The sequence below is a fragment of the Schistocerca piceifrons genome, chromosome 2 (genome assembly GCF_021461385.2).
Source record: "Schistocerca piceifrons isolate TAMUIC-IGC-003096 chromosome 2, iqSchPice1.1, whole genome shotgun sequence".
Classification (NCBI taxonomy): domain Eukaryota; kingdom Metazoa; phylum Arthropoda; class Insecta; order Orthoptera; family Acrididae; genus Schistocerca; species Schistocerca piceifrons.
Window position 1 is genome coordinate 900571972 of NC_060139.1, and position 23776 is coordinate 900595747.

The 23776-nt window shown below is 38.9% G+C and overlaps 1 protein-coding gene across 1 annotated transcript in view; it reads left to right on the forward strand.

The window, feature by feature from the left end:
* The first annotated feature begins 545 nt into the window (after positions 1-545).
* LOC124777505 (caspase-1-like) overlaps positions 546-23776 on the forward strand; it is a 71710-nt gene continuing 48479 nt past the window's right edge. Inside the window, exons 1-2 of the mRNA XM_047252948.1 lie at positions 546-589; positions 15455-15594. Of these exons, the coding sequence (XP_047108904.1) occupies positions 15455-15594 (140 nt within the window). The 5' untranslated portion in view covers positions 546-589. The remainder of the gene's footprint in view (positions 590-15454; positions 15595-23776) is intronic.

A 23776-nucleotide genomic window follows, 5' to 3' on the forward strand; every position in this document is an offset into this window, starting at 1 on the left:
TTTCCTATGATCTCATCACTCTCAGGTAGAGACATGTTAACTATTAATTTTTTTTTTAAGTGACAACAACAACAAAATACCTTGCTTTATGTAGCTATGCTATGATGTCATGATCGGTGTTCTTGTTGGCTTTCTTCATTTTTATTCGGTTTTATCGAAGCTGAAGTCTTGATTGATGAATTCCATTGACATAATCCAGACGTTAATCTTCCGAGCGGTGTGATGACAGTTTTTCGTAGTCGCACATACACACTTTTTTTTTTTTTTTTTTTTACTTTGACATATTTTCACTGTTGCCAAACTGCACAAATAAACTTTTTTGGAGTGCTAAGAACTTACGAAATTTATCGCTGCACTATTATCATCGATGCACTTAAAGACCCCGGACGAGCCCCCACTTTTGTATTGGTCGCCTAGTCGTAGATATTGCTAATTGCTATAATCGCACTATTTCACTCCCATTTACGGAGCTTGTTAGCACTTGATGTTAGGTTGGCACCATTAAAATGCATTGTAGTAATCGCTGCTGCTTGCTGGATCGCTGCTGTGTCTCGATGTTGATGCTGGCTCTAAATCTGGTTGTCTAGGGGTAAAAAGATGAGGTCCCGTGTTTTTTATGTGCTTTTGATGATAAAGAACGAGCGAAACCAACAAATATGTAAACTTCAAATATTTATTACTCTGGTGGCCATCTTAATTCCACTGTCCACCAAAGACCATGACACAACACAAAGTAGTACTTCCTTTACATGTTCTTTACATCGTTTATCCACCTCAAACAATAACACACAAACACACTTTACCAAAGTGACATTCCGACTGCGCCCCAACCCTTCTTGCTGCTTGTATTTATAACATTGTCAAAGAACTACTAAAAAGAGATATAGTTTATAAGTCACATGTACATCTGTTATCATAATTTGTGCAGAAAAGTTATTAATTTGCATCGAGTGACATAATTTAACATGTTATTAAAATGACAGACAGATTTGTTGACTTGACAGAATAATTCTTTGTTACAAAAAGGCCGTTTAATAGAAGTTTGTCAGTTGACTTCTCTAATTTGCATAAATAAGTAAATAACATGAATTATTAAGAATTACATTGGTTTTCGTCTAAAATAGGATTGATTACGTGAATACTGAGTGAAAACGCTCCTAGTGAACAAATAGGATTCACTGGGTGATTTTTATTGAAGGAGATCCAAAATACCTAAGTTGGCCACTATTTTTCGTAGTTCATATTAATTATTTAAGATGAACTTAGTGTTTTTACATGATTACATTTGCTGTATCAGTGATCAAGTGATATTAACTTTTGTGTGGGTCAGTTATTCAGTATAATTTAATGGGTTGACTGTTTATGGAGACATGTCATGCAATCATTGTTAACATACACAATAACTTTTCTATAATCATAAATACTCGTTAAACTGGTTGAATTTGGAGGGTATCGCATACTTCGGTAAAGTAAAGCCTTTAATATATTCCGTTACAAGGTGTTTGTTTTTTCCTCGCGCTGTTCAAAATTGGAATAATAGAGAATTACTGTGAAGGTCGCTCGATGAATCCTCTACCAGGCACTTAAGTGTGATTTGCAGAGTATGCACGTAGATGTAGATGTCACCAGAGTGACAAATCCATCACGCACATTTCAGTCCTTCTAAAGCTGCTCAGGCGATTGTGAAGTGGAAACGCAAAAGAACAATGACTGTTAAACCAGCAGACCTCGCATACTAATGGACAGGGATCGAAGGCAATTATTACAGATGGTGGTTGTAAAAAAATCATCAGAAATCAGCAGAATGTATCACTTATCTGTTCCAAAGTGCTACCAGCAGTGCCGCTATCACAATGACTGTGCATAGGAAGTTAAAAATAATGATACACAGTGTTCGAGCAGCTCCTCATAAGTAAATGGGATATGTGGACTCTGAAGCAAAATACGTCACCAATGATGTCATCAGTGATTCACGTGATTTACCCATCCCTACCGTATCCCTCTGACATGGACCAGTTGCCCTATGTATAAAATGGCGGGAAAATCAAAAAATGGCAGGAAATTTAAAAATAGCCGAAATATGAACCTCCCCCCACCCACTCTTCCGACTTCACCGTGGAAGTAGGTTTGCTGCCCTAAGTATAAATTGCTGGGAAATTAAAAAACCGGAGATGTTGTAAGCTGGTGGAAGAAGGTCACTTGTGCTAATTATAAAAGACAAGATAGCCACAGGGTTCTCCCTTAACATCACATCCAAGAGGATGACCTCGTATCCTGCTCAGTCTCTATGACATCCGAATCTGAGGTGCTAGAGCAAAGGGCAAAGGGAAGTAACTGTCTGTTAACTTATTTAACAAGTTTTCTTTAACTATTATTCACTCTATTTCTAGCAGTCAGGTGACTTACAAAATTACAAGGTTTCCTCTCTGATAACACCATTTAAACAGTTGTGACACAAAGTTTTGGTTTGGTGGGAAATTCAAAATTACCAACACATGTGTCATACAGAATCTCGTTATTTCAATTCAGAAATCGTAAGCCCACTTTTCCTCAAAGTTTAAACAACGTCACATCTCAAACAAGTTGTTTTGGAGCATACTTTAGAACTGGATGGTTGTCACTATGTGGTTATTACTATCATCTGTTCTAACCAATTCTAAATCCACTAGTGTTATGTTTAAACAATATTCCTCTGACATTAAAGTCGAAACAGTTCCTCCCTCACCACTCTGACATCAGTTTAAACAATTTAACCTCAAACTAGCTACCTTAAATTTCAGACCCAAGGGCGTACTTCTCCTAAGTTTAAAATGGTGGGAAAATTCACAAAATTCACTTGCCCTAAGTTTAAAAATGGCTACAAATTCATAATCCAGTCATTCTAAGTTTAAAATGATGGGAAGCTCAACTGATTTTCAGAAATGTATAGCAGCACTTGACGTGAACGCCAATGGATGACATAACTATAAAGCACCTGTTCTAACTTAAACTATATAACTCATTGATGTAGACAGCGTGGCTGTGAAACACTCCTTACTGTCTTGTATAGTAGGTGTTGCTCTGTATTTGGAAGACTGTTTTGAGGCCTGGCATACCCAACAGTCATACTAGCTGATACGTACCGGTAAAACAATCAAAATGGTGCCATTAAAGTAAGCAGAAATGTTAATTTTACTTACAGCAGTTTTCAGAATTGGTAAATAAAATAAGGTGAGCTGTCCAGTGAAGATACATGTATTTCTTTTCTTGCAGCAATTGTCACAACATGGACATAAGACTGTGTAAACTTTCGCTCAGAAATCACTAAGTAATTGTTTTATTTCTTTTACAACTGCTGTTAAAGTAGAGAAATGCATCGAAAACAGTGCATGGACACGATAAATTAGGCAGTTTATTTGTTTCAATTGTGAGTAGGTATTGCTTTTTCCGAATCTGTACTGCCGTGAATGAACTGGTCCATTGAAATGTTTGCTGGACGCCTTTCAAACTTCTTTCGCCCATTCTGCGTCATTTGTGTTTGTGTTTCGTAAGTCAAGCAATTCAGTCGTAGTACATAGGACTACGAATTCCACGTCGTCGAGAGCCGCCATGTTCGTTATATGGCGGGGTTGTAACTGACGCTATCCGGGCATAACTATTGTGCATATTAAGCTGTTCTTGGTTCAAATGGCTCTGAGCACTATGGGACTTAAAATCTGAGGTCACCAGTCCCCTAGAACTACAACTACTTAAACATAAGGACATCACATACATACATGCCCGAGGCAGGATTCGAACCTGTGACCGTAGCAGTCGCGCGGTTCCGGACTGAAGCGCCTAGAAGCGCTCAGCCACCGTGGCCGGCTGCTGTTCTCGGTCTCCCTTTTTCGCGCAATTTATTGATACTACACTACTGGCCATTAAAATTGTTACACCAAGACTAAATGCAGATGATAAACGGGTATTCATTGGACAAATCTATTATACTAGAACTGACATGTGATTACACTTTCACGCAATTTGGGTGCATAGATCCCGAGAAATCAGTACCCAGAACAACCACCTCTGGCCGTAATAACGGCCTTGATACGCCTGCGCATTGAGTCAAACGGAGTTTCGATGGCGTGTACAGGTACAGCTGCCCATGCAGCTTCAACACGACACCACAGTCATCAAGAGTAGTGACTGCCGTATTGTGACGAGCCAGTTGCTCGGCCACCATTGACTAGAAGTTTTCAGTTGGTGAGAGATCTGGAGAATGTGCTGGCCACGGCAGCAGTCGAACATTTTCTGTATCCAGAAAGGCCCGTACAGGAGCGGTCGTGCATTATCCTGCTGAAATGTAGGGTTTTGCAGGGATCGAATGAAGGGTAGAGCCACGGGTCGTAACGCATCTGAAATGTAACGTCCAGAGTTCAAAGTGGCGTCAATGCGAACAAGAGGTGACCGAAACGTGTAACCAATGGCACCCCATACCATCACGCCGGGTGATAGGCCAGTATGGCGATGACGAATACACGCTTCCAATGTGCGTTCACCGCGATGTCGCCAAACACGGGTGCGACCATCATGATGCTGTAAACAGAACCTGGATTCATCCGAAAAAATGAAGTTTTGCCATTCGTGCACCCAGGTTCGTCGTTGAGTACACCACCACAGGCGCTCCTGCATGTGATGTAGCGTCAAGGGTAATCGCAGCCATGGTCTCCGTGCTGATAGTCCATGCTGCTGCATACGTCGTCGAACTGTTCGTGCAGATGGGTGTTGTCTTGCAAACGTCCCCATCTGTTGACTCAGGAATCGAGACGTGGCTGCATGATCCGTTACAGACATGCGGATAAGATGCCTGTCATCTCGACTGCTAGTGATACGAGGCCGTTGGGATCCAGCACGGCGTTCCGTATTACCCTCCTGAAACTACCGATTCCATATTCTGCTAACAGTCATTGGATCTCGACCAACGCGAGCAGCAATGTCGCGATACGATAAACCGCAACCGCGACAGGCTATAATCCTACCTTTATCACAGTCGGAAACGTGATGGTAAGCATTTCTCCTCCTCACACGAGGCATCACAACAACGTTTCACCAGGCAACGCTGGTCAACTGCAGTTTTTGTATGTGAAGTCGATTGGAAACTTTCCTCATATCAGCACGTTGTAGGTGTCGCCACGGGCGCCAACCTTGTGTGAATGCTCTGAAAAGCTAATCATTTGCATATCACAGCATCTTCTTCCTGTGGGTTAAATTTCGCGTCTGTAGCACGTCATGTTCGTGGTGTAGCAACTTTAATGGCTAGTAGTGTATATTTTTGCGAAATAAATATTGAGCGTGTGAGATTCCCTTTGCGTTGTCATATTGGAGCTTTTGCGCATTTTTCAGTGAGTAAATATTCATAAATGCACAAAGTAAACAAAGTTAGGAAGATTACAGTTTAACGTCCTGTCGAGGAAGAGTTCTTTTTTTGACGATGGGGAGGGAAATTGACTGTACCCTTTCAAAGGGCCTGAAGCGAGTTAGGAAATTGCCCCGACGCTTGAAGATCTAGGGAAGTCATGGGAAACGCAAATCAGAATGGCCGGACGGGCATTTGCACCGTCCTCCTCTCGAATGCAGGTCCATTGTGCTAACCACTGCGCCATCGCTCTCGGTACGGTATTTACACAAAAAGAAAAATTTTTGACGGCAGTCTTTCTGTTATATAAGCTGTTTGTGAGAAACGCCGGTTCCCGTCAGATCACCGAAGTTAAGCGCTCTCGGGCTGGGCTAGCACTTGGATGGGTGACCACCCGGTCTGCCGAACGCTGTTGGCAAACAGGGTGAACTCAGCCCTTGTGAGGTAAACCGATGAGCTACTTGATTGAGAAGTAGCGGCTCCGGTCTCGGAAAGTGACATATGGTCGGAAGAGCGGTGTGCTGACCACATGCCCCTCCATCTCCGCATCCAGTGACGCCTATGGGCAGAGGTTGACACGGCGGCCAGTCGGTAACGTTGGGTCTTCATGGCCTGTGCGGGAGGAGTTTAGTTTAGTTTGTGAGAAACATCATTTGTACAAATTACTTCGTATTCTAGAAATGGAATGGACCAACCAGTCATTAAGCGTCCTAATCCAGGCGTATAGCGAGGATTATTCTCACAACCCACTGTATCTTTATAAAGTGCGTCGGCAGTCATTTATTTCTGAGCAAATGTTCATATAACTTTACAAGTGAGATTTTCGATTTGTATACATAACACCTTAACTGATGAAATTTTACGTTTGATTTGGTAGCATCTTTTGCTTTATTTAATTTATTATTTTTTTCGGCGTACCAGTAAAGGTAAACTGGCACTAGTCGGAGGAAGAGTCCAGTCACAAAATGAAAAAACAGTTGTTTAATTATTACTTCCGACTAGGTAAAATTTCCTCCTGCCATTATTGTGTCACTTGAGCGAATTCCTTCCTCCATTATCGACTGCAGCTTGTTAAAGTAAGTCACGTCCATTCTTATGAAGTTCCAAAATTCCTGCAGATCTTCCCACCTCAGTTCCTTAGTTAATAAGGAATACGCTATCCAGTCACGTTAATGTGAGCACCTATCAAAAGCCTGAATAAGCACGTTCTGCTTCACTGACCTCTGTGAGACACGCATGGAGAGAGCCTGTGAAGTTGTGAAAGGTACCAACAAAGATGGGGAGCCATGCTGACCCCTGTGCTGTGGCCAGCTACAGTAGGTGTTTCTTGGCCGAGGATCTGTTATGTGTGCTGCCGGGTCGAGTTGGTACAAAAGATACTCAACTGGGTTTAAATCTGGTGTTTGGTGGCCAGGGGAAGACGGTAAACTCATCTCAGTACTCTTCTAACCACACACACACACGGTGAGTTATGTGACACATTGCATTGTTCTGCTGGTAGATGCCATTGTGCCAAGGAAACACAAATTGCATGTGGGGGCCGACTTGGTCCCCAAGGACAGATTCATACTTCTGCCTTCCAGAGTGATGAAACCACCCAGGGAATGGCACAAAAACATTCCACATTTCATAATGCTCTTTCCTGCAGCCTGGACCCTTCTGACAATCTTTGTGAGGCAGTACACACGAACGGCCATCTGTCCGATGGTTCATACAACATCATTAATCTAAAAAGACTACCTGTCGCCACTCGGTGGACGTCCAGTTGTGACACTGGCATGCTAATTCCAGCCTTCATCGCCGGCCGGGGTGGCCGTGCGGTTCTAGGCGCTACAGTTTGGAACTGAGCGACCGCTACGGTCGCAGGTTCGAATCCTGCCTTGGGCATGGATGTGTGTGACGTCCAAAGGTTAGTTAGGTTTAATTAGTTCTAAGTTCTAGGTGACTGATGACCTCAGATGTTAAGTCGCATAGTGCTCAGAGCCATTTGAACCATTTTTTGAACCAGCCTTCATCACTGATGAACAGCAGTCAGCATGAGTGCGTGAACCAGGCACCTGTTGTGGAGGCCCGTATGCAGCAACATTCACAGAGTGGTCATTGAGGAGACACTGTTGGTAGCCCCTTGGTTCATCTTGGAGGTCAGTTGTTCAACAAAATGGCTCTGAGCACCATGGGACTTAACTTATGAGGTCATCAGTTCCCTAGAACGTAGAACTACTTAAACCTAAGTAACCTAAGGACATCACACACATCCATGCCCGAGGCAGGATTCGAACCTGCGACCGTAGTGATCGCGCGGTTCCAGACTGTAGCACCTAGAACTGCTCGGCCACACCGGCCAGCTCAGTTGTTCAACAGTTGCACATCTGTACACATACCCACAGCCGCCATTTACCACTAACATCTATGGCCTGTGATGTATCACAGGTACCTTGTCACCTGTTTTGGATAGTGCCATTTTCCCATGTATGATATACTTTAATGATGGAGGCAAGCAAACAGCTTACAGGCTTAGCTGTTTTGGAAATGCTTCCACCACTGGCCAGAAAGCCAATGATCTTGCCGTTTTAGACGTCAGATACATCGCTCCTTTGGTCATTACGTCAACTACCACACTGTTGTCCACATCTGCCTGACATTCGTGATATACCCTCCACTGTAAGTGCTGCCATCTGCCATCTGTGGGTTGTTATTGCACACTGACTTCGAACATAGGTAGTGGACATATGAATGTGACTGAACCCTGTGTATCCCTCTGCTTTTATACCTTCTTCCCAGCCAGTGTCAAAACCAACAACATTTTGGAAAAAATGACATTTTGTCATGGAATGTGTGATTGAATATTTTGTAAAAATTTAAACAGTCATAACCAGTTTCTGCCATACAATGACCATCTTCAGATTCTAAAACAATAAAAAAGATTCTAAAACAATACAAAATATGCATCTATAAATAAACAAAAAAAATTTTTAACAACATTTGGCCTTTTCTCATCATCGTCATTATTATGGCCAAAACCTAAGGGTTACAGACACTGCCAGGGCAACAGCTCCAAAAACAACTGCATCCTCCACGTGCAAAATGCGGTATATCCACTAATTCAGATTAATCGTTGCTTGTGGAAATAAGTGCCATAATAGAAAATGAACAGTTACTTAAGGAACAGAAACCTTGAGCTCTCAGAAATGTTTAATTTGAATGAGCTACGTCAGAAGGAATCAGACATTCCTCTCTGATTTTCCCACATTATTGCCATCTAGTGGACAGGCGTGGCTTTGCCTCATAAATATCCCATGAGTATCGTGTAATCGGTTGACATGAAGCAGTCTGCATTTCTAAACACAAGTGCATGATGTGCTGCTACAAGAGGTGTACACCTAGATGATTTCTTTTATTTTACTCTTCCCTGTAATGTTTTACTTTTAAATTATAGTGTACGTCACAGACACAGAGATAGTCAAACAAATAATCTATGCAATACATGAAATATATTTGTAGTTGCAAATACAAACAACCATCAACTCTTTAAGGGAATGATGACAGTGAAAATTTGTGCCAGACTGGGACTCAAAACATGATTTCCTGCTTTATGCCAGCAGTCACCTTTAACTGCTATGGCTATCAGTGAGTGACTCACAGGCAAACTCAATCTCCCATATGTTATTGTTCACAAGCTGTACTCGTACATACATTATGTAATTCCTGTACAGTGGAGGACTTTTTAATTGAAAGTCGCTGCCTGGTATTGGTGAATGAATAGGATGTTGCAGTGCCTGTGTTATCAAGAAGAATAATGCAATCGTCATCTGTACATGCATGCATGTCCGAAAGAACAGGCACTGCAGCGACTATGCTGTTATGAAATACATGAAATGTATTCACAGCTGCAAATACATTTCATGTATTTCGTAACAGATGCAGGAATGACAGCATATGGAAGATTGAGTCTACCCACGAGTCATGCACAGGTAGCCAAAACGGTTAAGGTGACTGTTTGCGTAAAGCGAGAAATTAAGGTTTGAGTCCTGATGTGGCACAAATTTTTATTGTTATCATTCCCTTAAACAGCTGGTGGTTGCCTGTTCCTTCACAGCTGCAAAAATGAACAACCATTCACTGTTGAAGGGAATGATGACAATGAACATTTGTGCTGGGCTGGGACTCAAACCCCATTTTCTTGCATTACGTGAACTGGTCACCTTAACCAATTTGGCTATCTGTGCTTGACTTGTGGCAAGACCCAAACTTCCATACGTCATTGATCCTGTGTCACAACCTATACATGTACACACATTATGTAATTCCCATATGGGGGAGGACATTTTAATTGAAAGTTGCTGCCTGGTATTGACAGATAAATACAGTACTGCAGTTCCTGTGGTATTAAGAAGAATAAGTATTGTTCCTTTGGACATGCACGCATGTCCAAATGAATAGGCTTCACGATGACTGCACTAATATGAAATACATGAAATGTATTCTCTTGAACATTCAGAGCTGAGCATGACTTTTCTGGCACAATACGTTGCCTTGTTGCTTAGTTCAACATTGTTCAAGCACACCATTCACATGACTTTACACGAGGCGAAGGCAGTAGTTGTTCAGGTTTCACATGAATTGTTGCTGGCAGTTGAGTTGCACCATAAAAATGAGGGCAGTTTGCCGATATTGATAAAATATGAATTTTGAAGTTTTCACTCATGTGATAGGGCATCAGTGAGTGATTAAATGGTGTATCCATGGATGATGAATGTAATTGCACACGAAATCAATGGGAAAATCTGTATCACAATTCTCACTCAGCAGCATCTGTTAATGGGCTTTACTGTTGCTTTAACAATTGTTAAGGCAATCTGAATGTGACAGCTTAATTTGGATTTTTATTTGGGAAAGTAATAGGACAATGGCAGACTTCAGTGTGAAAGTGGAACTGAATTTAATTGCTAATATGAATAGGATTGTGTCCAGACATTGTTAGGAAATGTGTTACTTGTGAACTCAGTAAATGGAGGAGATGGTATCAACTGTTATCCTTTCAAAACAACCTTTTCACTTGAACTGAAGAACTAATGACTGTAATATGACTCTGTAAAGAAAAGAAGTACATTTACATTTGGACAACATGCTCGGGTTTCATTAGAAGACTGTTGTCTCTGTTAACTATTGTCATGTCCTGTCATGGTCGCCAACTATAACCTTCTTTATGTTTTGATGATTCTTTATTGAAGCAGTTTTCTTTGCAGTGACTTGGAATGGGTAAGGAACAGTTAACAGAGAGAACAAGTTTCATATGGAACACACACATGCTGCCTAAATGAAAATGTCTCATTTCTTTACAAATATTATTATCATAAGTTCTTCATTTTAAGTGAAAAGGTTGATTTGAAAGAATAAAGTTTTTACCATTTATTGTGTTTCTAAATAACACACCTTACTACTTCTGTATTGCTTTTCCAAATTAATCTCTCACTTTGTAATGGTTCAATATAGTCTTAGTAATTTTTCATGTAATAACATTGCCCACCATCAGATGCTACTGGCTAGATGACTGATGTCATGTGTTATTATGCACACCTTCTGTGAATAAACTGATTAATCACTTCCAAATTCATATTCAATCAATGTCTGCAAAGTTTTCTGGTACAGCTCAATGGTATAAAACCATTTCAATGAAACAATGACACAAATTTCCAGTCAACTGGTTGCAAATATAATTTAAAATTCTTTATCTAGTTTTCAATGCCACCTAGGGGTGCCTTCCTCAGAAGAAACTGTTACCTTACCTGTGTTGATGATCTTTTTCCCTTACATCTTTATATTTGGATACAGCCTTGGATACTTGTCCACTTTCTTTTCCAAATGAAGTCTTTCACCCCTTCATTTCCATGTACATTTGATTTACAGCACTACTAATCCAGAGCTTATCATGGTGTCACATAACCATTATTCAAGGGTGCTTAGTGGATGCTCTGATTTGTGCATTAATCTGAGACTTCCTGGCAGATTAAAACTGTGAATCAGACAAGAGCTTGAACCTAGAGCCTTTGTTCATGGCTGGCAAATGCTCTACTAAATGTGCTATCGAGGCTCAATTCCTTATCTGTCCTCACCAGTACTTCTCTCTACCTTCCAAACATCACAGAAGTTCCCCTATGTAGCTTGTGGGACAGGATTTCTTGGGTGAAAGGGTACTGTGGGTCAATGGCTTAGCTACAGCCTACACAATTGTTTGTAGACTAAATTTTCATTCTTCAGTGGAATGTACATAGATCTAAACTTGTTCATTTACAGCTACGCCAAAAGGAGACCTAAGAAATATATGCAGAGGTTTTGACACAAGGAATGTCTCATGTAGAAACCTTAATCAGGAAACACAGTGTGTAGATAAAGTGACGAAGGACTGGACATAATAAAGAAAACTGTAACAGCAAAAATTCCAAACTAAGGCATGTGAATCCTAATTATCATCATATATAGATATTGTGTACTCATAAATGTGGTGAGTAAAATGGGATGTGACTAAAACAAATGACTAAATACAGATAGAGAAATAAATGTGTTAAAAAAAGAATAAACTCACATGGAAAAAAATAAACAAAAATAAATGAAATAAAACATAGTTGTATTAAATTTATCAGTGAGTGATGGGAAATTGACAGACAGAGTTATAATATTGGCAGATAGGCACAGACTCTGAAAAATTAAATAAAAAAGAAAAGAAAGAACAGTAGACAAAGCTGAGTACAATCAAAAGTAGGAATGAAGAACAATAATCAGACAATGCAGTTAGGGAGTGAGGGAGGAAAGAGACTTATGAAGGCTGAGGAAATCACAAGCAGGCAGAAAATGAATAAATCAAAACACATTTTGCTGTTGCTCATACAAAAAAATACATTTAAGTCACAATGTTTTTATGTAAATTGAAGATGGAAGGAGGACAAAGGAAAGGAAAGGGAAGGGACTAACGATACTGGCTGCATCAGGACTTTACACAGAATCATTGGCAGCAAGTGAAAAAGTGTGCCAGACCAGGACTCAAACCTGTAATCTTCTACTTACAAGGCAGCTGTTTTAACCACTGCACCTCCTGGACACAGTGTTTATCACAAATGCACAGACTATCTCACCACGCTTCCTGGCTGACCCACACTCCCACCTGTCACTAACTATGCACCGTCCCATTCTTTATCACTCTTGCACACTGGTTTTAGATTCCTGTTGGAGATCGAATGTAAATGTGCATCCACACTGAAGGCTATGGATTCACTGCCCATTGAGGCAAATCAGTTTTATGAATGTGTGGTGTCTGGTTCAAATGGCTCTGAGCACTATGGGACTTAACATCTGTGGTCATCAGTCCCCTAGAACTTAGAACTACTTAAACCTAACTAACCTAAGGACATCACACACATCCATGCCCGAGGCAGGATTCGAACCTGCGACCGTAGCAGTCGCGCGGTTCCGGACTGAGCGCCTAGAACCGCGAGACCACTGCGGCCAGCTGTGTGGTGTCTGTTCTTGAATCCATATCTCTGATACATGTTATGTAAAGTGAAGCTGGTAAGGGGAGAAAGGAAAGGAAAGGAAAGGGAAGGAATTAATTATATCAGCATTATGTGGAATCAACTGTGATGAGTGAGAATGTGTGCTGGTCTGGGACTCAAACCCGGGATCTCCTGCTTACTGGGCAGTTGCAAACGCAGTGTTTATTGCAAATGCGTGAACTATCTTCCCCAACTGAGCCACACTCCTACTTAGTGCCACCTACATGCAGGCCCTGTCCACATCCTTCATGCTCACTAATTTTAGATTCCCAATGGAGGCCGAAAGTAAATGTGCACCCACACTGAAGGTTGTGGATTCATTGCCTTTGAGGCAAATCAGTTGTATGAATAATGCAAAATCTTCAGTGCAGATACACATGTATGTTTGACCTCCAGTGAGAATCTAAAATTAGCAAGCATGCAGGACATAGCTCGGGTCTGTGGGTATGCAGCGCTAGGTTGGAGTGTGGGTCAGCTGGGAAGCATGCCAAGATATTCTCAGCTTATGCAATGAACACTGAATCTGGGTGGTGCAGTTGTTAAGGCAAATGCCCAGTGAGCAGGAGTTCCCTGATTTGCATCCCAGTTTCACACTCATTTTCACTTGTCACCACTGATTTTGCATAGAATGATGATGCAGCTGATGTCATTACTTCCTTGCATTTCCCCTCCTTTCTTCCCCTTCCAGCATCAATTTATATAGTGTGCATCACAGCTGCAGATTCTGTATTGTATCTGTTCTTTCAGACATGTCTGACAGGACAGACAACATGCATTCATACAATCTCTGTTGTTTTAATGGCTGAATGTTGAAGGGTTACCTTGTGAGATATAACTATTCCTTCAAATTATATGGATTTTTTCTTGATTAATGAGCTGTGAGAAATTGTTGTTAGTAATATGGAAAGGGAGCTCAGCTGTTACATTTAATTTTCTGACAGATTTAATAGTTTGTGACTCATTTAGTCTGTTTCCGCTTACGACTTCCCTCATATTGCCAGAAAGTGTTGTGCAAGCAGCGTGTTGTACTGGCTTGCGTTGTCAGCTGGCAGGCCCCTAGCTCAGACCCAACCACCAACAAATATTTGTTATTTGGTATTCATTGTTTCTGGAATGTTCTTAAAATATCTTAAGTTTGTTGTTTGTGTGAATACCAGCTTTCTGGAATATTCTGTGTTTGGATAGATAGCTGCTCTCTCTGCCCAAGAGTTCAGTTCTGCTCTGGCTGTACATTAGTGTTGGTACTAAATATGCTTTCAGTAGTAAGTGTTGAGTTTCATTGGTGAATCTGCCTTTGGATTTGGACTTGATTGTGGTTTAGACATGACATTGTCTGGTGGAGTCTCTGGGTTTTTCAAAACATCTTCATCATCAGGACCTGGAATAGGGGCAGTTCTGTATAGATTCAGGAAGGTGATGAACAGATGACAGCTTATGCTTCCAGAGTATTGTCCAAGTGCATCATGAACTACATTGCAACCAAGAAAGAGTGGTTTGCAGTTGTTTGGACCATCAACAACTTCCGGTCATACTTATTTGGCGAACTGTTCAGCATTGTGATGAACCACTGTTCTCTATACTGGCTGACAAGCCTGAAGGATTCATTGGGTTGACTGGCAAGATGGGCACTGAGGCTCTGGAAGTACAACATCACAGTGGTACATGGAAGTGGTTGCGAACACAAAGGTGCCATTTGCCTTTCAAGGAATCCTTTGATGGAACAGCACCATGGTTCAGATCTCAGTCATCTACATCTAAACCTATGTCCATACTCTGCAAACCACTGCAATGTGCATGGCAGAGGGTATGTCCCATTGTACCAGTTATTATGGTTCCTTGCTATTCCCTTCATGTACAAAGTGGGAAATAATTTTTGTTTGAATGCTGTGATTATTCTAATCTTGTGTTACATCAAATTATATGGACTTTTCCTTGATTTGTGAACTGTGAGAAATTGTTGCTTTAAATAACATTGCTGCTGAACAGAGGGAAGATCCAGCACTGCTGAGAACTATAGAAATCTATGAAGAAGAAATCAACTAAAGAATTACAGTTAATTAACAGAGAATTGTATAAGAGGAACTATGATGTAATGGGGTGAAATTGGTTGCTTTTCATACCAGCTGATGTACCGAAGAAACAAGACAGTTGGCTAGCATACAGATCCTAGACACCTGGGAGTATGACCAAAAGTGCTACACTTCCAAGTGAGATATAGCCCTGGAGACTTAGTTTTCACTGTTAAGCCTGTGCAGAGAGTAGGGCTTTCAGAAAAGTTACTAAATTGCTGCTTTGGACCTTATTGTATTCTTTGTCACTTCCTGGACATTACATGTGTTTATGGAATTGCCTTAAACAAAACAAGAGTTTTGTTGTTAAGAATGTATTATATAATATCTATCTCTTGAACAATAATGAGAAAAAATGGTAGTTTGGTAATGTTTACATTCTAAACATAAAATTTTAACAGTTTTTCGCAATAGGTCACACTATGATACTGCATTTACAAATGTCAATTTTAAATGAATTTCAGATGGCTGCATCCAGCCCCAAAAAAATTAATAATACAGCATCTCATGTGAAGCATACGGAATCTGATGCCCATAGTTTCATTGTGACGGAACAGGTATTTCCTTCAAGTCAAGGACAAGAAGACTCAACCCCAGAACAGAGGTAAAGTAGCTCATCAGAGAAGAAATCTTATTTATGTAGTTTTCCCCTGAATGAAAAAACATCTGCTGGTATTGTTAGCTTTCTCTTCACAAAATTTCACCTTTTTTTTTTTTATTACTTTGGTGCTACAGGTGCCTAACAGTGTAAAGTAGATATCACAAAACAACTAACAAATATACGAATATTGATGAAAAACCTGATCAGTTTATATAATTTACATTGTAACTATAATACTTTAGAAATGTAGACAGTTGGAGAAGAAGTGAAGTTCAGCACAATAACAGAATCATAATGCTTCAAGAAGATTAGATTAGATGGATCCATAGTGAGGATATTCTCAAGAATGACTTCTATAAAATGTTATAAAACAAAAATACATTACACATATTTACAAAAAAAGAGATGTAACGATGTTACTTCCACAGATACCAGGTGCAATGATCCTCATGCAAGTGGAATAAGTCCAAAACATTTTAAACAAATTTTCATTTCAGAGAAATAACAAACTTGTCACAAATATGCAAATGTATAATATTCAGATACACACAGTAATTATTAGCCTAATGCAGTCTAATATCCCACATAGGAATTAATACTAAATAAGAAAAATTGAGACTTTGTATTGCATTTCAGAACAAAATATTTTACACACTGGAGTCAGTGTCACAGTGGAATATACAATTAAAACTATTCATACTTAATTTATCATCATGCAATTATTTAGGCATACTGAATGTTGCTTTTAATTGTGAAATTCACGTGGACTTCATTTTAATAAGCGGTAAATAACTCACATCTAAAATAAAAACTCAACACACATTTTTTAAGTTGCATATTCAATCTTTAATGTGCCTCAGCTAACATTTCAGAAACATGTACTGGTATTGTCCAAAATACAACCTGATTAGCACTTCCTACTGAGAAATAGCAGCTGACTATTTGCTTGTGACCTCTGGCACCCAGATGTATGTAGCATTTAACAATGTTGATTCCTTACGAACATTGTTACATTTGCAAACTTGAATGAAAAACAATTACAAATTTTGACATTATGGTAATTGAGCTATAAATCAATGAAAAACATAATCAGTATACATGGATTAAAATTAGAACAATTGCAACTTCAATTTGTAATGGGCTTCAGCTAACTTTTAGAAAACATGTACAGATGTTGTCCAAAATACAGCCTGATTAACACTTCTTACTGACCAGTTACTTGTGACGTCTAGCACCTCGAGGTGTATGGCATTTAACAATAATGGTTGTTTACAAATACTGTTACATTTGCAAACTTTAATGAAAAACAATTACAAAACCCAGCATTAGGCTAACTGAGCTACAAATTAATGAACATCGTAATTAATATACATAGATTAATTGCACAAAATCAAGAAATATGTTTACATCAGAAAAACTGAAAAGTTGACAACTACAACAATACTTAAATGTTATTCCTAATTACATGCTTTTTAACTGCAACCCATAGTCTGAAATCGGTTCCTCTTTAATTTTAATTGTATGGTTTTTCAGTTCAATAATAAAAAGAAAATAGTTTCACACGTGAACTCCTACTGTAACTGCATAGAAACAGAGTAAAACAGTAAAAACATTGCTTATCTTTTATTCCACACACCAATTCCAATGAGGCCCATTAGTTATATTATTATGTCATGCAGCACACACTCAGGCACAAATAATCATCCACTTTAAAATTAATTGCTTTGATTTCTGTAAATGGTTTACTTTCAAGTAACTTTGCTCGTATATTGGCTGAAACTCCAAATAGTTTCCATTAATATTTCAGTTTCACACATGAACAATCTCAGCTCCAAACACTGTATTGTAATATCCCACATATGGAATTCATATTAATTGAGACTTGAGATGTGAACCTAGGTGCTGCATTTCAGAATGAAAATTTTTACACATTGGATTCAATGTCATAGTGGAATACACAATTCAAACTATTCATACTAAATTTATTATCACTCAGTAATGTAAATATACTGAATATTGCTCTTAATCATAACAATTTACCTGGATTCCATTTGCATATGTGCTAAATAACTGACATGTAAAATAAAGTGCAAACATATTGCAGCTTAAGTTGTAATGAGTTTTAGAAAAACTTTTTCAGAAAGCTTCAGATGACTTCTTGCAAACAATGTGTACAGATCTTGTCAAAAATATGATTTGATTAGCACTCCCTACAGACAAATAGCAAATACCATCATTTGAGGTTACTTTGCTCCACTTTTTACAGATTTTTTAAGAAAATAGTTTAGAAACAGGGGTTCCTTAATGTTTTTGTTTCTCAAACTGATTTGATTAGTTACAACAGTCTTTTGCAAAGTAATCTGTATTTATATCTCTTAAAATAACCTTTTATTTCTATTTATTATTTTTTTTTTAAAAAAGTGGTGCAAAGTTTCCTTGCCCTGGGGATACCTTGCACCGGATGCCTAAATTTCATTAAAAATGAAGATTACATACATCTGGAGGTGTATTTGACCATAGGAATGATAGAGATAAAGCAGTTACTAAAGAAATAAGGACTACAGAGTACTGGAGCAATGACTGGGGATACCTTGCACCGGATGCCTAAATTTCATTAAAAATGAAGATTACATACGTCTGGAGGTGTATTTGACCATAGGAATGATAGAGAATAAAGCAGTTACTAAAGAAATGAGGACTACAGAGTACTGGAGCAATGACTGACCATCAGAATTAAGAAAAAATAACAATCTTGTTAGCAGAGACAAATTTTATTACCGAAGTAGTTTAACAAATTAATGATTTAACACAAAATGTAGCCTATATAGTGAGTAATAGGTCCAATATCCTTCAAGTTCTGGTATGGAGAATAAGCCACGTTTGCTTATCTGTTTTGGAGGCTGAATGGTGCAAATTATTTCATCGAATTCATACTTTATTTCATCTTTTGGCATTGGCCACTTCCATGATTTCTTAGGCTTTTGCATTGGACTTATTGTAGCTCCAACATCACTTACATCAGTAATTAATCCAGGAAAATATTCCCCCTCATACTTGAAGATCACATACTGGCCCACAGTGTGCACAACTTCTCCAAATCCTGGACTTTTCTTCTTTGGCCTGGTTAGTAACTGGGTTTCATCCACTTCAATCTCTACAGGTGACGGTGACCTGGCTTGAGATTCAGATAATCCTCATCTTCAGAAGAATTTCTGAGAGAGATGGCATCAGAATCTTCTCCTGAACTACTATCTTGATTTTTGTGACTTCTTCTGTATTTCTTCAAAACCTTTTTCTGCATTACTGTCATACTTCTATCAGGTGTGACTGAAAGCTTCTTCCTTCCTCTGTTACTGCCAACACCAGTAGTCCATTCAGTTCTCTTATTGTCAAGGGCTTCAATGAAAGAGTCTTGTACCGCATCTTTGTTGGTTAAACGTTGCACTTTTGGAAACCTGCCATTAGGTTCTTTGCTGAGTTCTTGCCAACTATAGCCATTAATCTCTTTAACAGAAATGGAAAATTCTGTTTCTGCAAGACAGTGTTTTTGAAACCTTGCTTGCTACTTTTCCACTCTGTAAGGACCTGTTCCAGGCCACTTTCATGGGCCCAAAGAAAGAAGTGTCCAAAGGCTCTGTAAAGTGAGTACTGTTTGCTGGTAGACAGATGAATTAAATGTTATTCTCACCACAGAGCTCTGGAACATAAGTTGTCAAATGTGAGGACAAATTGTCACAGATTACTTCTTTCTTTCCTTCAAGCTTTTTCAGTCTTGGTAGCATCAACTTGGTGAACCACTCGCTAAATGTATTACTGTCAAAACATCCACTAGGACTGTGTGAGTAAAGGCAGCCCGTGGGCCCATTTACTGTCCATATAGACCACAGATGTGCTGATTTGTAAACAACAAATGGAGGCAAAACTTCTCCCTCAGCATTGCCAGCAAACATTACAGATATGCTGCTCTTGGAGGAATTACAGATGTTTTGTGAATATTTTGAAACTCTTTTTGTGAGTACTTTCTTTTTTCCTGGATCATTGGTTAGGTTGGTTTCATCAAAATTCCATATATTACTAGCTGGCACATCTTTCAGTTCAACTTGCAAATGTTCAACATATAATCTGAGAACATGCTCTACTCCTGTTAATGTTGGTTGCAAAATGTACAGAAAGTTCAGGGTGGCATTTGGTGAAGCCCAACAGCCATTCATAGCCTGGACAATTGTCTTTGAATCTAGGAACTTTACGTCCCTGTCTGGCAAGGTATGACTTCACAATCATTCGGAGTTCCATTGGAGTAACAGGGAACCCATATTTACTCAACTGCAAAACACATTTTACAAACTCTGCTTCTTCTTCATTAGTAAAAATCTGTGGGAATCCTGGATGTGAATTACTTCCTTCCTTTGATTTCAGTTTATTAATTATGGTTCTTCTTGGGATATTAAAAAGTTTTTCAGCTTTCCTTTGTGATATCTCCTTCCTCCTAATGGCTTGTAGGCATTTCTCCAGAGTTTCTGGGCTGTAATCACAGTATTGCCTATTTCCGACCATTCTCTTATACTTCCATGGCATTTTCACCAGTCTGAAAGAGATTATAAACATTGTTCACTGCCAGCAGCATACTACGGAGGTAAAAATAAGTCAGAAATTGTCATAGATGTGGAAGAAATGCATCCTGGGGATACTTGCACCACTTTTGTTGTGGTGCAATGTTTCCTCAAAGTTAGAAATTTCGTAACCTACAACAGCAAATTGACAATGACACAAACAATAGTCCATCAAACGAAAAACTACGATACTTTCCAGCAGCTAGACGTTCTGAGTAATTAAAATAATGGTGACTGACCTTCAGAGTGACCATTTCATCCTGTGAAAAACACAGATTTTTCCAGCTTAATTTTATACACACTTATGAATGTCTTTACTAAGATGCTTGTGAAAAATTCAAAATGGCCAACAACTGAACATGCAAGCAAGGGTGCCAACCTGTAATTGCTATCTTTCATAGAAAACATTGTTCACAGATATACAGCAAGTAGTGTAGCATCTATGAACCAAAGAAACTATTTTTTCAAATGGAGAAAATTTGACCCTATGGAGCAAAGTAACCTCAAATGATGGTAAGTATTCATTTTTGGGCTCAGACAGGATGTCAATGGTATAGGCTGCCAAGAAATCCTGTTAGCAGAATGCAAGTAATTGAGTTAAAATGTCTAATAACATGTTTGTCCACTTCCTACCATTGTCCCAGAAAAAAAAAAGTTCATCTCAGGACAATGTTTTTGGAAAAGTAGAACCTGGACAGTGTATACAGATCAGACATGACTTGTGTGAAAACAGACTCAAAACACAACAGGGTGACTGCTCCACCCCTCCCCCAACAGAGGTACACTTATGTAAGCAGTCGGTTTGTATTATTTACTACTGTGCATATTGACATCATGAGAGTCGCAAGCTTGTAGGCAACAACGGCCTACATGATTGAGTCACTGTAATGCGCTGATCATCAGCAGTCATCGAGTTCCCTGTGCAGATGTTATTGCAACTCTGTTAAACATTAGGATGGAAGGTAAATTTATTATACCTGAACTACACAATATTCATTTAACTTATGGTGAGGCAAAATGTGTTGCAAGGGCAACTGTATTAATCTATCAAGAATGCTTCCCTCAACATAGACTTCCTGCACAATTGATATTTGTTGCTGTTCGCCAAAGGTTTGTATCATCATAATTCTCTACTTTTCCTTAATTATTTTGCAATTCACTTGTAACAAAGTACTACATTCAATTCTGTATGCCACCACGTCCACTGCATACCAGAGTTGGAAGAGCAAGATTTCTCTTTGTGATGAGGATTCTCAGAGCAGTTTTTGTTACAAACTATGCAGCATGATTTTGTAAACAAAATACTCATCACACATGAAGTATGTTTCGTTTGTAATGGAATAACTAATTTCCATAACATGCACGTGTGGAGTGCACACAATCCACACCAAATAACAACAATATGTTTTCAGCACTGCTTTTACATAAATTTATGGGTGGACATAATTGATGATTACATTATTGGGCCTTTCATTTTACCTACATCATTGACTGGTAACAATTATCAAACCTTTCTAGAGGGGCCATTGCTGCTGACTTTGTTAGTAAATATTCCATTAGCCATACATCTTAAGATGTGGTTACTCCACGACGGTGCTCCACCCCACATTGGTTACAGAGTGTGAAGATTTTTGAATAGATGATTTCAAGGGTGATGGATATGAGTTCTGGTCCACATCAATGGCCAACACACAGTCCTAATTTAAATCCACTGTATTTTTACTTTTGGCGACATATGAAGAAACTTATTTATTCTCAGCAAGTAAATAATGTGGATCAACTTACGCAGAGGATTTTCCATGCTGTCAATACCACAAAGCCAAATGTACATGAGTGTGTGAATGAGTGCGATGAAACTGCTGTTTCAATTAAAGAGAGGTAATGCTAGATCCATAAATAAATTAATAGTGTTTTTTTTTGTATTCTAAAAGTTGTCACTTGATTCACTCTGCCAGTTGTTGTTCAGATAATACTAAAAAAATACAGCTGTCTCATCTCACCACAGCACCAGTTGTGATTTGAGCTAACCTTTAAGTTTAATGAACTTATCATGTGAGTCCATCACTGAGGTGCATTGGCATTGACATTCACAATTTAATGAAATAAGGGTGTATTTAAAAAAGCGTTCCTCTGTATATTAGTAATAAAACTCATGAATAACGTTTAAAATAACATATTACAGTCATTACAGTCATCAAGTTATCTGTACAAGATTCTTTTATTTAACTAATATATATTTGAAGAAGCTGAATTCATTTGCCCTGTAACTAGAACAATTTAATTGACAAAACAATATTAAATGTACATTTTGTCCATCCATATTTAAGTTCTTGAGGTGCGAATAGGCTGGCCTATCATATCATCCACCTGGGGCTGAACTAAAGTGTCCAAACTGTTTTTATAGTATTTTGTAAATTTTACTTCAACTTTCCTACAGTCACCTCTTGAATTTTCAGAAGTTGTGTTCACTTTCTCCACAAAACATTTATGAGGAGATAATCTACTCCTATACTTTCATCGGTCACACTATCTTTCTGTTTAACAACCTCTGTAGCTTGACATTTTGGATCTGGAAGGTTATTGCCATTGTCATTAATGTCATTCACTGATGGATCCTCTGATTTATCATGTTCTGAGTTCTACACTGCCATTACTCAATTCCAGTTGTGCTTCATTATGCTCAATATTTGATACACTCTTACCTGTTTCAGTTTATATTCATCTCTTATTCTGTTTTAGTACAACATTTCTTTTGCCCCCAGGCTGGTCATACACCACACTAGTTTTCCTTTAATGAACTCCTGTCTTCATTGGTGTTACCACTACTGATACCTATACAAGGAATTTGAGTCAATGCCTTCTAGCAATTCACAAGGCTGAAACCACATTTTTCAAAACCTAACCTTATGAGGTCTCCTGCTGATCCTCCAGTTCTTGAAAACATCTTTTTTTTTAACATGGCTGAAAATTTATTCTTAGACATGGCCCCTCTATTTCCCTTCATCTTCCACTCCATCAAAATATCATTCCAGTGTTGCTTGAATGGTCTGAAGAAGGGTACATCAAGAGACTGACAAAGGTAAATAGAATTCCTTAGCAGACAAATAAATTTCATCCCTTCCTCTCTGCATTTTGCTATTACAATCAGATTCATGTGAAATGACAGATTGTCACCTATGAGTGCCTGTGGTGAACCTTGCTTCTTCACATATATGTAGGCTATTGTCAAAAACAATTCTTCAAAGGCCTTCTCATTTATCCACCCATATTTTGTATTCTTATAACATGCTCCTCTGGGACCACATGTCAAAGTGCCCCAAAGATGAAGAGATTGATAAACGACAAAAGGAGGGAGGTGTGTGGCATCACCTGAACATACCATCATGATAAACATAGAGAGGCTTTTGAAGAAATCAGAGTGCTTCCATCCTCTTTTGCCCACAACATGTTTTCTGCCTGGATCATCTGATAAATATGTTTCATGAAAGTTGATGACTGATTCAGGTTTAATATTCTACACTTCAACTTGCAAATAGTAAAAAAATATATTAATAACATCAGGAGAAACTTGTGCC